At 45.6% G+C, this 16,994-nt stretch overlaps 1 protein-coding gene across 2 annotated transcripts in view; it reads left to right on the forward strand.

The window, feature by feature from the left end:
* The window catches only part of SHANK2 (SH3 and multiple ankyrin repeat domains 2), a 2,270,638-nt gene that overhangs the window by 1,354,730 nt on the left and 898,914 nt on the right, over positions 1 to 16,994 (forward strand). For both annotated transcript variants that reach the window (XM_069221873.1, XM_069221874.1), the window contains one exon: positions 13,376 to 13,533. In XM_069221873.1, the coding sequence (XP_069077974.1) occupies positions 13,376 to 13,533 (158 nt within the window). The remainder of the gene's footprint in view (positions 1 to 13,375; positions 13,534 to 16,994) is intronic.

Below are 16,994 nucleotides of genomic sequence, written 5' to 3' on the forward strand. Positions count from 1 at the left end.
AGCTGCCAGGGAGGAGAGCCAGGCCCCAGGCCTCTCAAAGCTCTCCCACCACTGTGGCTGCGGAGAGTGGGGGGTGGTAGCCCCAGGTGCTGGGCACCCTTTAACCACTCTCCCTTCCACCAGGTCAGGGATGACAGCCTGAACCTGGTCCTCCCCTCTGGGGCTCTGTACCCTCCCTCCTGGAGCGGTACCCCCAGAGTCCAACATGGTCTGGGGGCTTATAGAAGTCGCCCTGTACCATTCCTCCACCAGTGCAGGGCTGTTAACCTGCAACTGGCCCTCCAACCTGGGGTCTGTACCTTCAGGTTGGACTAGGGCCCGGGGTGAGGCTTCCCTCCCCCTGCCCTCCCTTCTTGGGTCCAGCACCCTCCAACTAGGAGCGGCCTCCTCAGAAGACAACATGGTAGGGGCACTGTTATCAGTAGCCCCTCCCTCCAGGTCCGGGGGGACACCCTGAACCTGGTCTTCCAGCCCAGGGTCTGTACCCTCAGACTGGATCACTGCCTGGCAAACCAGGACTTCCTGGGGGGCACACCTACCCCCCACCAGGTCAGAGTTTAACCTCTGCATCTGACCATTCAACTCAGAATCACCACCCTGAAGTTGAACAATTGCCTGGCACGCCAGGACTTCCTGGAGGGCACACTGACCCTCCACCAGGTCAGAGTTTAACCTCTGAACTTGGCCATTCAACTCAGAGTCACCACCCTGAAGTTGAACAATTGCCTGGCACGCCAGGACTTCCTGGAGGGCACACTGACCCTCCACCAGGTCAGAGTTTAAACTCTGGACCTGGTTCTCCAACCTAGGGTCACCACCCTGAGGTTGGGCAACTGCCTGGCACGCCAGGGCTTTCTGGGGGGCACACCTACCCCCCACCAGGTCAGAGTTTAACCTCTGAACCCGGTTATCCAACCCAGAGCCAGCACCCTGAGGTTGGACAACTGCCTGGTACACCAGGACTTCCAGGGAGGCACACCTACCTCCCACCAGGTCAGAGTTTAACCTCTGAGCCTGGTGCCCCAACCCAGGGTTACCACCCTGAGGTTGGGCAATTGCCTGGCACGCCAGGACTTTCTGGGGGGCACACCTACCCCCCACCAGGTCAGAGTTTAACCTCTGAACCTGGTCATCCAACCCAGAGTCAACACCCTGAGGTTGGACAATTGCCTGGCACAGCAGGACTTCTTGGGAGGCACACCTACCTCCCACCAGGTCAGAGTTTAACCTCTGAACCTGGGTATCCAACCCAGAGTCACCACCCTGAGGTTGGCCAACTGCCTGGCACACCAGGACTTTCTGGGAGGCACGCCTACCTCCCACCAGGTCAGAGGTTAACCTCTGAACCTGGTTCTCCAACCCAGGGTCACCACCCTGAGGTTGAACAATTGCCTGGCACGCCAGGACTTTCTGGGGGGCACACCTACCCCCCACCAGGTCAGAGTTTAACCTCTGAACCCGGTTATCCAACCCAGAGTCAGCACTCTGAGGTTGGACCACTGCCTGGTATACCAGAACTTACTGGGGGGCACACCTACCCCCCAACAGGTCAGAGTTTATCCCATGAACCTGGTTAGCGAATCCAGAGTCACCACCCTGAAGTTGAACCATTGCCTGGCAGGCAAGGACTTCCAGGGAGGCACACCTACCTCCCACCAGGTTAGAGTTTAACCTCTGAGCCTGGTTCCCCAACCCAGGGTCACCACCCTGAGGTTGGGCAATTGCCTGGCACGCCAGGACTTTCTGGGGGGCACACCTACCCCCCACCAGGTCAGAGTTTAACCTCTGAACCTGGGTATCCAACCTAGAGTCACCACCCTGAGGTTGAATTTTTGCCTGGTATGCCAGGACTTCCTGGGGGGCACTCTCACCCCCCACAAGGGACATACCGTCCCCAAGGGTCACACAAGAGTCTGGTTGGCGCAGGTCTCCCGACCTCTGCCCATCCGGCAGAGTCTGGGTTTCCCCCAAGCCAGAAACGGTTTCACCTGGGTCATTCCTGGGGGCTCTGCTCTCAGAGCTGTCCCCTGACTCTCAAGGTCTTCCACTGGGGTCTGCAACCCCCTCTCAACCCTATGTCTGGACTTCTGCACCCCCTCACTAGGAGGGGTACTGCCAGACACCAGAACTGTTGGGATGCTGGCTACAGTCACCCCCCCAAGTTCTTCTGACACTGCAGGGCTTCCCTCAAAAGATGGCCCTACGGTACAGGCTAGGCTTCCCTCCTGGTGTTCCCTCATGGAACCCTCTAGGACCTGGGACCTACCTGGGACACTACAATCCTTTCCCACCTCACTCGGTTGGGAACCACCTAGACCACTCCCTTCAGGAGCACCCCCAAATGCCTCTTCAGACTCTCTGGTACTCACCCAGAAGTCTGCCTCCATTGTAAGTTCCCTGGGGTCAGAGAACTCACACTCCACCTGGTGTTGGCGTAGCTCTGGAAAATAAGGACCAGACATATGCTCTCCAGCAATTACATCATTCTGCCCTTCACATGTATTAACCACAGTACCCTTCACCCAACCACCCAGTAACTCAACCTTGGAAAAGCACTCTACTTCACCCTCCTGAGACTGGTGAGACAGTATCTGTCTGTCCCTGACACTCAACCCATACTCTTCTGGGATGTCTCTACACTCTATATCCAGGATGTCCACCAGGGGGGAACCCTTTTCTCTGTCACCCTCTGCTAGAGTCAGTAAAGTGTCCCTCCCCCCAGTAGGAATATGACTCCCTGTGCCAGTTCCCCAATCCTTCTCAGGGACCCTGTGCATAACGGGAACTACCTCATACCCTTGAACTGCCTGGGGTGTGTCAACTCCCTTCTTCAAGTTGGGCACCACATCTCTGGGCTTGTGCCCTTCTTCAGCAGTACTAGATGCAAGATTTTTGCTGCCACCATCTGCACTGGACTCAGCCCTTCCGGACTCCAGTTTCAGCTCTTTACAGCTCAGCTCTTGAGCTGCAATCTTTTCTTCTTCCAGGGCTAAGAGTCTTTTTGCCTCAACCTCTGCAAGATACTCCTCTAATTGTTGCTCCTGTCGCCTTTCACCTCGGAGCCATTCATCTATTTCTGGGTCACTGTCCAACTCTGAGTAGTCTTCCTCCTCATCTGAGTAGTCTTCCTCCTCATGTGCGTAGTCCTCCTCCTCCTCTGAGGGGTACTTAGTCATTTGGTTTCTTGCTGCCTCTCTCTCTGCCCATCTTTCCTCCCCCCAGACTATGTAGTGATGGAGCATCTCCGCCTTAGTAGATCTCCTTGCTACAGGAAGGCCCCATTGTCTGCAAAGCTTCCTTAGGTCAGCCTTAGTGAGGTGGTCAGTACGAACAAAGAATGAGTAGGTAAGCAATCCCATTCTGATAAGATCTTACTAGCAAAAACCAAAATCCAAAGTCCAAAATATCAATAGTATATCCAGGAGGACATCAGAGAACCAAAAGCCAAAAAAGATGAAAAATCAAGTTGACCTTCAACTGTGGGTAGGTAGTGAAATACTTAGCTACTGTATGTCACTGCACAAACACAAGTCCTATCCTCACCGCTGATCACCAATGTTAGAAATGGGGTTTTTGGTTGGCATCAGGTTGCCCTCTGTCCAAGCAAGAACCCTCACTCTAGTCAGGGTAAGTCACACACAATCCAAAATCAGCCTGTGCTCACCCTCCGGTAGCTTGGCACGAGCAGTCAGGCTTAACTTAGAAGGCAATGTGTAAAGCATTTGTGCAATAAATCATACAACACCATAGCATAACACCACAAAAATACACCACACAGTATTTAGAAAAATATATAATATTTATCTGGGTATCTTCAGGTCAAAATGATCAAAGTTGCAATACGAATTTGTAAAGATATCACTGAAAAGTGATTGAAAGTGTCTTAAGTCTTTAGAATATAAACAAAGTCTCTTTCAAGCACAAGTACCTGGTTGGGAGTGGAAAAATCTCCTCAGAGGGCCACAAGAGAAGAGGTGCGTGGAAAAAGGGTGTGTGCGTCGATTTCTCCCCAGCACACACAGACTTGCGTCGTTATTTTCCACGCGGGGAAGTCAGCGTCGTTTTCCGGCGCGTGGACAGTCTCTTTCTGTGGATCGCGGGGATTACCAGATGTCCCGGGTCTGTGCGTGGATTTTCCTGCTTGTTCTCCGGCTGCGCGTCGGTCTGCGGGGCTGCGCGTCGAAATTACGATCTCACGGCAGGCGTCGCGTCGATTTCTCCTCTAGACTTCGATCTGCGGGGCTGCGCGTTGAAATTACGATCTCACGGCAGGCGTCGCGTCGATTTCTCCTCTAGAGGTCGGGCGGCGTTGTCCTTGCGAGGCCGTGCGTCGGATCTTCGATCGTCCCCAGAGCGTCGCGTCGATCAGCGTCGGAGTGCGGCGTTTTTCTTGCCGCGAAACAAGCTGTGCGTCGAAATTTTCGGCGCACAGGGCGTCCAAGTAAAAGAGAGAAGTCTTTTTTGGCCCTGAGACTTCAAGGAACAGGAGGCAAGCTCTATCCAAGCCCTTGGAGAGCACTTTCACAGCCAGACAAGAGTTCAGCAAGGCAGCAGGGCAACAGCAAGGCAGCAGTCCTTTGTAGAAAGCAGACAGGTGAGTCCTTTGAGCAGCCAGGCAGTTCTTCTTGGCAGGATGTAGTTTCTGGTTCAGGTTTCTTCTCCAGCAAGTGTCTGATGAGGTAGGGCAGAGGCCCTGTTTTATACTAAGTTGTGCCTTTGAAGTGGGGGTGACTTCAAAGAGTGTCTAAGAAATGCACCAAGCCCCCTTTCAGTTCAATCCTGTCTGCCAGAGTCCCAGTAGGGGGTGTGGCAGTCCTTTGTGTGAGGGCAGGCCCTCCACCCTCCCAGCCCAGGAAGACCCATTCAAAATGCAGATGTATGCAAGTGAGGCTGAGTACCCTGTGTTTGGGGTGTGTCTGAGTGAATGCACAAGGAGCTGTCAACTAAACCTAGCCAGACGTGGATTGAAGGGCACAACAAGATTTTAGTGCAAAGAAATGCTCACTTTCTAAAAGTGGCATTTCTAGAATAGTAATATTAAATCCGACTTCACCAGTCAGCAGGACTTTATATTACCATTCCGGCCATACTAAATATGACCTTCCTGCTCCTTTCAGATCAGCAGCTGCCACTTCAACAGTGTATGAGGGCAGCCCCAATGTTAGCCTATGAAGGGAGCAGGCCTCACAGTAGTGTAAAAACGAATTTAGGAGTTTTACACTACCAGGACATATAACTACACAGGTACATGTCCTGCCCTTTACCTACACAGCACCCTGCTCTAGGGGTTACCTAGGGCATACATTAGGGATGACTTATATGTAGAAAAAGGGGAGTTCTAGGCTTGGCAAGTACTTTTAAGTGCCAAGTCGAAGTGGCAGTGAAACTGCACACACAGGCCCTGCAATGGCAGGCCTGAGACAGGGTTAAGGGGCTACTGAAGTGGGTGGCACAACCAGTGCTGCAGGCCCACTAGTAGCATTTAATCTACCTGCCCTAGGCACATGTAGTGCACTCTACCAGGGACTTACAAGTAAATTAAATAGTCAATCATGGATAAACCAATCAGTAGTACAATTTATACAGAGAGCATATGCACTTTAGCACTGGTTAGCAGTGGTAAAGTGCCCAGAGGTCAAAAGCCAACAACAACAGGTCAGAAAAAATAGGAGGAAGGAGGCAAAAAGTTTGGGGATGTCCCTGTCAAAAAGCCAGGTCCAACACCCCTGCTGCTCCACCCAGTAAGAAGTCCACCCCTCCCAGAGCCAAAGTCCCCCCTCCCAAGCCCAAACAGTAACACCCCCTTCCAAAACCTGCCACCCCCGCCACCCCAAATTCCTGAGGTGCCTGCCTGTCCCATTGATGCCCCTATGATATGGAGGCATATTTGCTGTCAGCAGTCAAGTTCGGGAAGTGACATGGGGACTATGTGCTTTGTGCACTTCTCCACGTTGAACCTTCTGTATATAGTTATTTTTTATGTTATGGATGTCTAATACATCTGCCCACGTTGCTGTGGTTGGCAAGATGAGATGCTTGTTCTGGTTTTCTTCTACATGGAGGTGTGACATCTGTGTGCAATGGTGTGTGATGTTTGTGTATCGGTTGTGTCTGACTTGTTGCACGCGCTGGGTAGATGGGTTGCGCCATGTTGTGATGTGTCTGACTGCTGGCTTGTGGGATTGTATGGGGTGGTGTGTGCGCCCATGTGTTTGGTGCTTCATTTGTGAATTCCTTTGTTGTTGGTTGTACGTGACGTGTCAAATGTGTCATTGTTTGGATGTCTGTTCACTGATATTGATTGTGTGTCACTGCTAAATACAGCTTTTTGTGTGTGTGGATGTGTGGTATATCTCAACATACCTGTCTATGACTGCGTTAAAGTGTTTGTGGTCTAGTTGTAGTTGTGTGATTATGGGGTGTTCACTATGGATGTGTATGACTGTGTTGGGGGTGTTTGTGTGTGTTGTGCTGTATGTTTGGCACATATCTGCTTAGCGTTGTGTGTGTATTAGGTACTTGGCTTTTATGTATTTTGTGTGTACATGTATGTGTAGATGTGTGTCCTAGTATGGTACTTTATTTGCGTGTGTGTGTGGCCTTCGCTGTCCATGCCGGGTGTGTGTGTTGTGTGTGAGTGTGTATCACTGCCCTTTCCTCCAGTATGTACTAGGCGTACTTACGGTTGTCGTCTTTGTCGTTGTCACTGGCCCTGAAGGTGTATGGTGAGATACAACGCTGGGAGGACTTGCAGTTTGTTTGCCATGGCAGCCACAGACGCGTCTGTGTACCTGGAGGCGAGTGTCTCCTTTTATATTTTCTGTTTCTGCCAAGTTTTTCATCGTGGTCGGCCCCGCCCCGGAAATTCTGGCGATCTAGTGACTCATAATATGGTGGGCGGTACTTTGGTACCCCCGAGCATGAAGATGGCTACCGCCCCCGGCTCGACTGCAGTGGTGGTACTAGCGGTAAGTTGTCTGTGTTATGCTGGGTTCACCACTGTAGTCGTAATATGGCGGTCTGCACTGCCAGCCTGATGGGGGTCTCACTGCCACCGATGGCGTGGCAGTCCGGTTTCCACCAAACTCGAAATGAGGGCCTCAGTAAGGCAGGAGTGAACCCACAGGACCATTCATCTTCTGATATCTTGATTAACATCAGACCATGCCTATCAGACCATCACTAATACCTGTTGCTGCCCCTTACCGTCCTAATTCACCCCTCTCTACCAGTTGATGTGAGCAGGGAATCGAGTGTGGACCACACTGAGCATTGTTTTTGAGCTCTGCTGCCTATAAGTTTACAGTAAGGAACATCTTTAGAAAGAATTATTTATTTCAGTGCTTGAAACTGGGTAGTAATGACCGGATCTTAGTAGCAACAGAACTCAGGCATATAAAGATCATGGAGCATACAGGGTACACTTAAGTTTCTTTAGTGAAGACCTGTTAGTACTGTCCCATGTGAACATGTGGGTTATCAGGCCGTAAGACCCTCATCCACCAAAGTGATGTCATTATCTTGGTATAATAATGACTGTCAATCAGCTGGAACTCTTAATTGTTATTTTCTGCATTTAACTTGTATTGCATAATTCATTTAAAATCTGGATATTGGCTAGTAGGAAACCTATTCTGAGTCTAAATTTCTCACCAACCCATAGCTTGTCTCTAAGCATGATAGTGCATTTAAGCAATGGCAGCTCCACACCATTCTGGTAAGCTTTCCCACTATTTCTCATTTTGAAATAAAAAGACCTTTTATGCTAATTTTCACCAACATAAACAGGTAGTTCATGCATCGTGGTCATCATTACAAAAAAAAGCATTTCATGCAAATTCTGATGCACATTTCACTCTAGGTGGAGGTCATCAGAGGAATCTAGCAGTACAGTAAACCTCTTCTCAGGCAGATTTCCTGAGTTTGTGTACCTATACATGATTAGTAAGCCCGTTGCTCTGTGGCTGATAAAGCATGGACCATAATCTTTAGGGAAACCTTAGAAATTAAGGATCTTTAATTATCTACATTTGTAGTGATACCAGTATATTTTAGTCAAAACGTTGACTGACGTAAATGTTGTGTCCTAAATATTATTTTTAATATTATCGTCTGATTGGAGTTAATAATAGACAATCCTCATCCAATAGGGTGATATTTTTTTTAAGAATTTGTAGGGCACAATATTTAAGTCTGTTGATATTTTAAAATATGATTTCCTGACATTTCATCTGTAGATATTGTTCATTTTTCTTTAAGCAGTGGATCTTGTGCCCTCTTGGGTTGCCCACTAACACCCCTATTTCTCCAGTGTGTTCCTTGTAGAGGAAGCCTTTTTAATATTGTTTGCTCCCAGCACTTGGCAGAGGTGGGAGTGTTTGAGCTGAGCTTTTGAGGCTGCAGCTAGGAGAACAGATTGTGATCAGCTGTTGCGTGGAGCACATGTCTCCTGTTTATGGCACAGGAAAACAGAGGAAGGCATTTTACTCAGAATTGTTCATTGAAAAGAAATTACACTGCTTAATGTTTCCATTTATATGGAGTCCAGCCATTACGGTTTCCTCCTTAAAGGAAGTGTCTGTATTGCGTGGGGGTTTGGCACATCTTTAGGAGAGCTAATTCGTACCTTTAATCTTCTCATTTTTCCCAGGTCCATGTGTAACTAGGGCATCCAGTCTAAGTTTTCTTCTTCGCAATTTTCGTAATTGCAGTTCTGTGTGTTCCTTTATCAAACCAGAAAGTAAACTCCCACATGCATTGAAGAATCCTGTAGTGATTTAAATGCTTAGGCTTGGAGCTAAGAAGCTTGAAAGTTCTGTACGTTTTGACTGCTGCTTTTTCTATTTATTGATGCCTGTGGTGCTTGTAAAGTATATACCTAGCCAATAGGCAGCAGAGCACTAAGCAGAGTCACAGGCTGGGGTTCAACCAACAAGCGGTTGGAGGCATAGATATATTTACTTCTGAGAAAGTGAATGAGGCAATGCTGGTACACTTCTGCGATTGGGCCACATCAGTAAGAGCAGACAACCAAAGATTCTGCATTTTGATGCATGTGGTCACCACCACAACAGTGAGGAATCTTAGTTTTTTTTTGTTTTTGTTTTTTTAGTAAAAAGCACTTTGCACACTAGCACTTTAGAACCCATAAACTCAGTGTTATTAGTGAAACTAGAAGTCCACACAACAGTCCACAGTAAGATCCCACCATACTAGGCCACCAACATAAATGTCTCTTGTGGAATCAGCAACTCTAGATGCAACAGTGTTGCTAGGCTAGTGACCAAGAATGTCAAGAAAGAGAGCACCAATCATCTATCTGCTATAGTTGGAAGGCAGGATCTTCATGCAAGAATCTGGAACCACTTGGATAAGATGTAAGTTGGTAGGTGTTGTTAGTGGTTCATCCTCCATCCAACTGTCCCTATCTCCTACCTTTTTGTGGGGGCTTCAGGAAGTGCAGCAGCCCCCCATCAACATAAAACAAAACAGTAGGGGCCTCATTACAAGTCTGGTGGTCTTCAGAACCCCAGACTCTCGTGGTAGTCAGACTGCCAGACTCCTGGTGGTCCGACCACCAAATTATGACCCTGGCGGTCAGACTGCCAGGGGACCACCTCCACCACCAAGAACAAGGTTCCCAATGGAGTGGCAGCCGTCAGAGTCGTGGTCAGCCACTCCAGTGCTGAGTTCAGCGCCACCGTTCTGATCACAAGTCCAGTTTTGCCATCCTTTTCATGGCGGGGACCCTGCCATGGAAAGGCTGGAAGACAGCCAGTGCTGGAGGCCACAGGGGGGGCCCTGCACTGCACTGGCCATGGCATGGGGAATGCAAGCCACCTCCCCCACCCAGAATCTTTGGAATGCACACTGTCTGCTGTAGCAGACAACGTGCATTCCAAGGGTGCTGCTGGCACCCTCTGTGCGATTACATTTTCCTCGGCTCCATGAGGAGCTGAGGCCAATGGCACCACACAGTTTCCAATGGGCTGACTAGCGGAAACCTCTGATTTCCGGTCAGCCCAGTGGAAACCTTGCCCTCCTCGTAATGAGACCCTAAGTCTCCTGGGACATTAAATCAATGGCCCTAGGAGAGATCACCATAGTTTTTAAAGCACTTCTAGATGGAGCTCTGTGCTCTTCAGCTGGAGCGCAGAGCCCTCTAAGGTAGGTTATATAGCTGCACTTTACATCTTCAAAAGATTAAAAAAGACTCAAAGACATGTTGAATTTTTTCTAGTTAAACTTTATTTCATATTTTATGAGATTCCCTTTCACTAAATGTTGCACCGTGTGAATTATTGAAATATATATATTTCATTGTAATTATTATATGTTTTTAAACAAAGATGACACGTGTGCTTTATATATGCTGATAGCTGGATCCTTTCATAAAGCCAATAGGCCAGAAGTTTATATTTTGGTGCTGTGATCCATTGGCCACTGACAAAGTCAGTAGGTCTGCCGTACTTCAAATAACACCTAGGCCCTGCTCTCAACCCCCCACTGCCCATGGCAGATACGGGAGGGTGTTGGGCACCAGCATGAGTTGGGTGCAGGGGCTGACCGGAGGCCAACACTCCGCACATGGCCAAAGGCCATTAGTAGCATGGGGCTGGCTGCCAGAGAGGTGTTGGACTCAAGCCCTGTTCCCAGGGGGCCTGTTGCCAGTCCACTCCAGGCCCAGCCGAAGGCCGAAAGATATTTTTACCATATCTAACTATAACATAACTGTGCAAACATTGGATAATATTTTCTGCTACAAAAATTCTCACATACCTAGGCACAAGGTTTTCAACAGTGCCCTCTTTATTTACTTAAATGTATACCAGTAGCTTTCTATTGGCTGAAAAGACAGGACTATCTAACAATGTCACATATGACAATGGGAAGCATGACCAAGATTTACAAATTTAATTGCCATGGAGTTAAAAGAACAGCTGGAGACACTGAGCAAGGCAGGCACTCTTAATTCACACTTTATGACAATTTGTGCATGCAATAAAACTAGAAAAACGTTTGAGCAATGTGCCACCAATTTTCAAAAATACTGCAACATTCTTAATTTTAACAATCATGTCCTCATATTTATGAGTTTGTTCACCCAATGGCAATTTAGTCCTTGGGATGACCACCTCCCACTGTTCTAATAGCACAATTTTAATTTATATGACGCAGATCTCAGTTGGATAACTTGATATCTGTGAGGAGAGTGTGGGCACAGGAAACGCTTACATTTTTACAACCCAAAAGTTACCCTAATAGCACACCCAGGGATGGATAGGTCGGATGGTCTTAACCATACATTTCTTGAGTCAATGTGCCCCAAGACAAGGCACAACTCATCATCCGAAAACCTCAATCAATTAAGTAAGGACAAACTCAATAAGTGAGTTCTAGGGTGGTGATAGAAATAACTTACTAAGCAAATTCAAAATGCACAAAACATAAATGATAGGGTGCAGATGCATTACTAATCAGTGCCATGAAAGGCCTCTCAGTAATAGGACAATAAAGAAATTTGAGCAGAATCAAGAAATAACCTAATTTTTAGAGGGCAGCAAATTCAATAGGAAATCGGACAGTATCGATAGCAGCATCAAAAAGACCTCAAAAAAGGTTCTTGCTCACCCCAGAATCTGGCCAAAATTCGGGGGTTATATGCTCTTGCATAAAAAAGCATTAGTAGCATTATGGTGTGAGCAAATCAATCAGAATTTGACCACATCAGAACACAGTTCTAATAAACACCATATTGCCTTACTACCTAAGCACTGTCTTACTACATGAATATTGATTCTGCCCACTCTATGCTAACGTCATCTCCAGGGGTGTCCCGACAAACCAAATTCAAGTACAACAGTAAGCTATTGTGAATGAACTAAATACAGTAATGTAGCAGAAGTGCCTCGGTAAAAGCAACATTACTGGATTTGTGTTTAGAAAGTTTTCTGGGAGAATGAAAACAAACAAACATGCCCCTGTTTGACTGTGTGCTGCAGAAATAATGAACAGTTTATGTGAAAGAGGAGACAACCATTTTGCACAAAATGGTGTTAATGCTCACCTGAGGCCTAGTTCACATAAGCCAGGAAAACAAACTTTAAAAAGTTGTAGCAAATTTGCTTCAAATGCAATAGTACCATGTCAGTATATACATGTACATTTCAGAGTAAGTCTACGTTCTGCAGGTTGTTAATGCACAAAAATATCTACCGTTCAAGGTCCCTAACAGTAGCAACACTAGAATTGTATGCATTTATTTGTTTCTATACGTATTGCTGCTCAGTAGCATCTTGTCATGTGTTACACTTTCAGCCACTTCTGGCTCTGTAACCCACAGAACTCTGAAAAGTATAGTTTTGATTTTACCATAGGTAAGTGGGTCTCAATTACTAGTGCATACAAACGTTATATTTTCTAGTGCTCAAGCATACATAGAGCATAATAAAACAACATAGATGCAAAGTGACACAATGTTATATGTGAATTATTCAAACAATAGGTCTTTGCATTTTGGGTTATGCATTTTCATTTATTTATGGGCTTAGAAACCACAGCATGCATGTGCCCTTAGATAGAAAGCTCTGCTGAAGGTGTTATAAACTACAGGGAGTCTTCTAGCTGCTATAAAACTTGCACTGATTTGCATTGACATAAAAAATAAAATGAACACAACATTTTGTAGAATAATGATTGCAACGATAAGGAGTACCTTGTAAATGCTGCCAGCCTTGTCAAATCTTAATGCATATTTAAACTACAACAGGTAATATGAACTCTCCAAGCCATGCAGTATCTTATGGTATTTGTTGGATATGCTAATTAACTAATTTATTAATAGCGACTCAAAGCAGATAGCATATTGAATGTCAGTGTGTAACAGAAAAACTGGTGTAGATGGAGGGATTAACAGGTGAGGATCAAGAGGAGAAAAGATAAAAGGTCAACAATAGATGCAAACTAAGCTCATGACAAGATGGGACTTTAAATTTCCCACATTCAGAATATTTCCTGAACTGTAAAGTTCTATTCATCTCCTCAAATACCTTGAATTAGAAAGACAGCCAGCCTAGTCTCAAGGTCTGAGGGAGTAAATTATAAAATTGTGCATCAGTGTATCTCAAGATTCATCCACCAAACTGGGATTTTATATGATATATCTGTGTGTTATTTTAGTTAAAACTAAAGAGAGTGATTTAAGGTCAATTTTTCTCCATTTTTCAGTGGAACATTGAAAGGCGTTTTGAATTTTTTTTATAGCTTTTAATTAAATTACCATGTTTTAAAATAATATTTTCCAGATTATTGCATGAGTTTCAATGAGTTTGAGCTGGTTTTTTCAATGTTAAATAGGTGATTTTTTTATTTACAGCCCAAGTGCAAACAGGGAACCGATCCCCGCCTTGGATTATCAGGGACCTAAACGGAAACTTTACAGTGCTGTCCCCGGACGTCATTTTATTGTTGTGAAGCCGTACCAACCACAAGGAGAAGGGGAGATTCCACTTCACAAGGGAGATCGAGTGAAGGGTGAGTGTGCACAACTTCTGATACCTATTTGATGCTACAAATGAAAGGCTAAGGCGTTCCTCCTAATATGTTGTTGCTATCCAAAGTACCTGCCAACTCAGCAGAACCAATACTAAAAAGCTATTAAAAGCTATGGGCCTGATTATGATATTGGCAGATGGGATACTCAGTCACAAATGTGATGGATATCCCATCCACTACAACTTCATTATATATTATGGAACTTGTAATATGGGACATCTGTCAGGTTGTGACGGCGTATCCCATCCGAGAGAGGAGTTTTCCAATTTTAGAGAGTTGTAGTGGCTCCTAAACAAGTGCATGAGGGTTGGGACTTCATGAAATGAGGCTCCTAAAGTAATAAACTCTGCTGGAAAAGTATCTTGCACTTACAGGTTCCACTTTCCCAGCGAGATAAACTGGCACCACTAAATTTTTCAAACTTTAGACTTGCCAACTAAAATGTAAGCCAATGATTTCATAAGGGTGACTTATTGCAGCAGCTTCAGAACACCTAACCAAGGCTGGTGGTAGCTATGAGATAAGAGAGAGTGATTGAATCATTTTGCGAGGCATGACAATGTATTTAAGTGACAGTCATTGACTTGATAGGGTGGGAGCTGAATAGGTCAGAGAGAAAGCAGAAGCAGTGTTCTACGTGTGGAACTTTAAGGGAAATGTAAGGGAAAAAACAAGTTGACTAGAATGGAGATGATTAGAGTTTGTGTAGAAGTGAGTTGGGTATAACATGGAAAGCTTTAAGTGTGTTCTTAACATGGGAATTAGAAAGAAAAAAACACTAGTGGAGAGCCATGTCTGGCTTCCTGTAATGTGTGTGTGTCTGTGTATAGTGGAAGAGAGTCAATTTTTGTGGGAAAGCAATTGGAGTGGGTCTGGACGGAGGTGATTAGGTATCTGTAGTAAGATAATTTTGCAAAGTGAAGAGCTGTTATAAAAGTGTTAACCGTGTGCCTAGGATTAGCAGTGCTTATGCATGAAGGTTGTTAACCATTTGAGAAGATGAGTGAGATTCAACGCATTGAGTGGCCAGATGGTGAGAGTGACCAGGTGTGATCTGTGAAACTGCATGAGAGTGGAGTGAGTTTGAGTGAGGTCCTAAAGGAGTATGGCAAGGGCAGTATTGTCAGTAGTTCCTCAGTTTTAAGTTAGGATCACCACTTTTTAATCTAAGATCATCACTTTTAAAAATTAAAAGAGTTGCTGTTAAGCAGGCCTTGTAGTCCACAATGGAGGCTGACTGGATGGTGCCTGGCATTCAAAAGTGGAATATGTGAGAATGTAATGCGTGCATGTTTCTACAGTGTCTAGCTCCCACTATAAACCAGTGTTGGGAAAGCATGCACGCATTCTTGGGAATACGTGAACTTGCATGACCAGGGTGCTATTTACTCTGGGGAAAAGTGAAAACTGCTATGATAATGATACTATAATGAGAAATGTGGAACCAAATGTTGCTTTAAATGTAAGGAATGGGTATAGAAAAATAGTAGTAATGGTGCTTTTTAAACTAGGGTGGAATAGAAGCTGGCATCACAGTGGTGTTGTTCATACAGTGACAGATTGGAAAGTGGACTGTCATGGATGTAGCTAGTTTGATGAATACCCTATGAAGAAAAAGCTCAAACACAGTATTCTGTTTCTTCAGGATCTTTGGTTTAGAATAAGCTACAGAGATGTTTGATCCACTGTTTTGAATAGTTGTTAAAGATCCAATTTAGTGATCAAACTGATTTTTTTTAAATATACAGGAAAAGTAACTTTTAAAAAGTTATACTTTTCTTGCCTGAAGGCCCTTTGCCTAATTAGCATTAACCTGGCCTGGCATTCCTTTTTTGATGAGGTGTGAGATACTGCTCCCTGAACAATGACAATTGCTAGTGTGTGACAGGATGACATAGGGGGAGAAATGTGACTGGGCTAACTCCAGCAGGGGAGTTTAGGAGTGTCTAGGAACCACACTAACTTAAAAGGGAAGGGAAGAGAATTTTATTTCTTGAGAAGGGGGATATGTTTATCCTGAAAAACACTTTGGAATCGTAACTTTAGTCTCAGTGGAAAAGAGACCCTGACCCAGTTTGGAGTGTTTGAGTGGGAGGGACTGCTCATTACCTTAGATACACCCCTAAGTGTGCCACAAACTTTCTCCAGGAACTAAACACATTTAACAGGCATTAATTCCATTTGTTAATATTCACACATTGGGACAATGCTTCTTCAGCTACGTGCATTTTTGGTACATTATAGTAGTTGAATGGAACTAAATATATATGATTATATAATGAGAAGATTCTGATATATCCATTCACTTTCAGTAGTGAACAAAATCTGTACAACAAATGTGTCTTTGTAGAAATACATAAATATGAAAAAATGCTAAACTACTCTGTTCTTTCTTTACCTTGTTCAATTGCTGACGTGCGAGATTGCAAATCTGACAAATTACGACGATTTGTGGATCAACAAGCGTTTCCTGTGGGTTTTTCTGCTATGTGGATGTAAATGTAATTCACATCACATTGCCTTGGCCACTCCTTCGATACATTAATTTAGCAACTGAAAAATGATGCTGTGTTGGAATTACAACTCTTACTTTGCTCGCATTTTTCAGCGCACTTGTGGCGCCAGCGTGCATAAAGTGAGCACGTGCAACAGACTGTACACCCAAACAATAGACTGCACATGATCAACTCACTTGTTTGGTGCTGTGAATCACTCAATTTCAAGTGAGCAAGGTATACTTCTTATTGAGAAAGTTCCATCAGGTATGATCAGCTGATCAACAAGCTTTGTGAGGCCAGGGCTGAAATAGTCTGCCAGGCGCAAGGCATTCAACCAGGGGTCTGCAGGACCTGGCACTGGCCTCGGAGCTGGTTGGGCTACCAATCCGGCAAATCAACCATGGTGGTGGCTAAGCAGGGGGCCTTTCTCTGAGCCAGACAGTGCAGCCTGACAGGTATTTTGTTATTGCAAGGTGAATTAGGAAGAACCTGATGCAGAACATCTTCATGCATTTGAGTCTTGCAATGTTTATATTATTCCAGATGGGAGGTTGGGAGCAGAAATGAGTGGGAGAGGTCAGTCCCTCCTCAAAGGTTGTAGTAAGTGTGCAACTGGACTGACTTTGGTCCAGACAGCAGAAGGCCAAACCTGGTTGGTGAGTTCCTGGGAGCGACAGGGATAGAAAGCAGGCCCCATTCGGAGTGATGCTTTACACACGTGGCTGTTACCGTGGAAGGTAGAAAGATAATGGTGCTCTACTCACAGAAAAACAGGCGCACTAGTGCTGCCTTGTGTAAAACTGAACATCAATCCTCTTTACACAGGGCCACGGGAGATATGTTACCAGTGGCAGCTGCTGCCATAAACTCTTGGTGGGGCAGCGCACAGAGCGGGGAAGGGGAGGAGGGAAATAATCATTAAAAATAAAGACTTACCTGGCG

This window comes from Pleurodeles waltl, chromosome 3_1 (assembly GCF_031143425.1).
Source record: "Pleurodeles waltl isolate 20211129_DDA chromosome 3_1, aPleWal1.hap1.20221129, whole genome shotgun sequence".
Taxonomy (NCBI): domain Eukaryota; kingdom Metazoa; phylum Chordata; class Amphibia; order Caudata; family Salamandridae; genus Pleurodeles; species Pleurodeles waltl.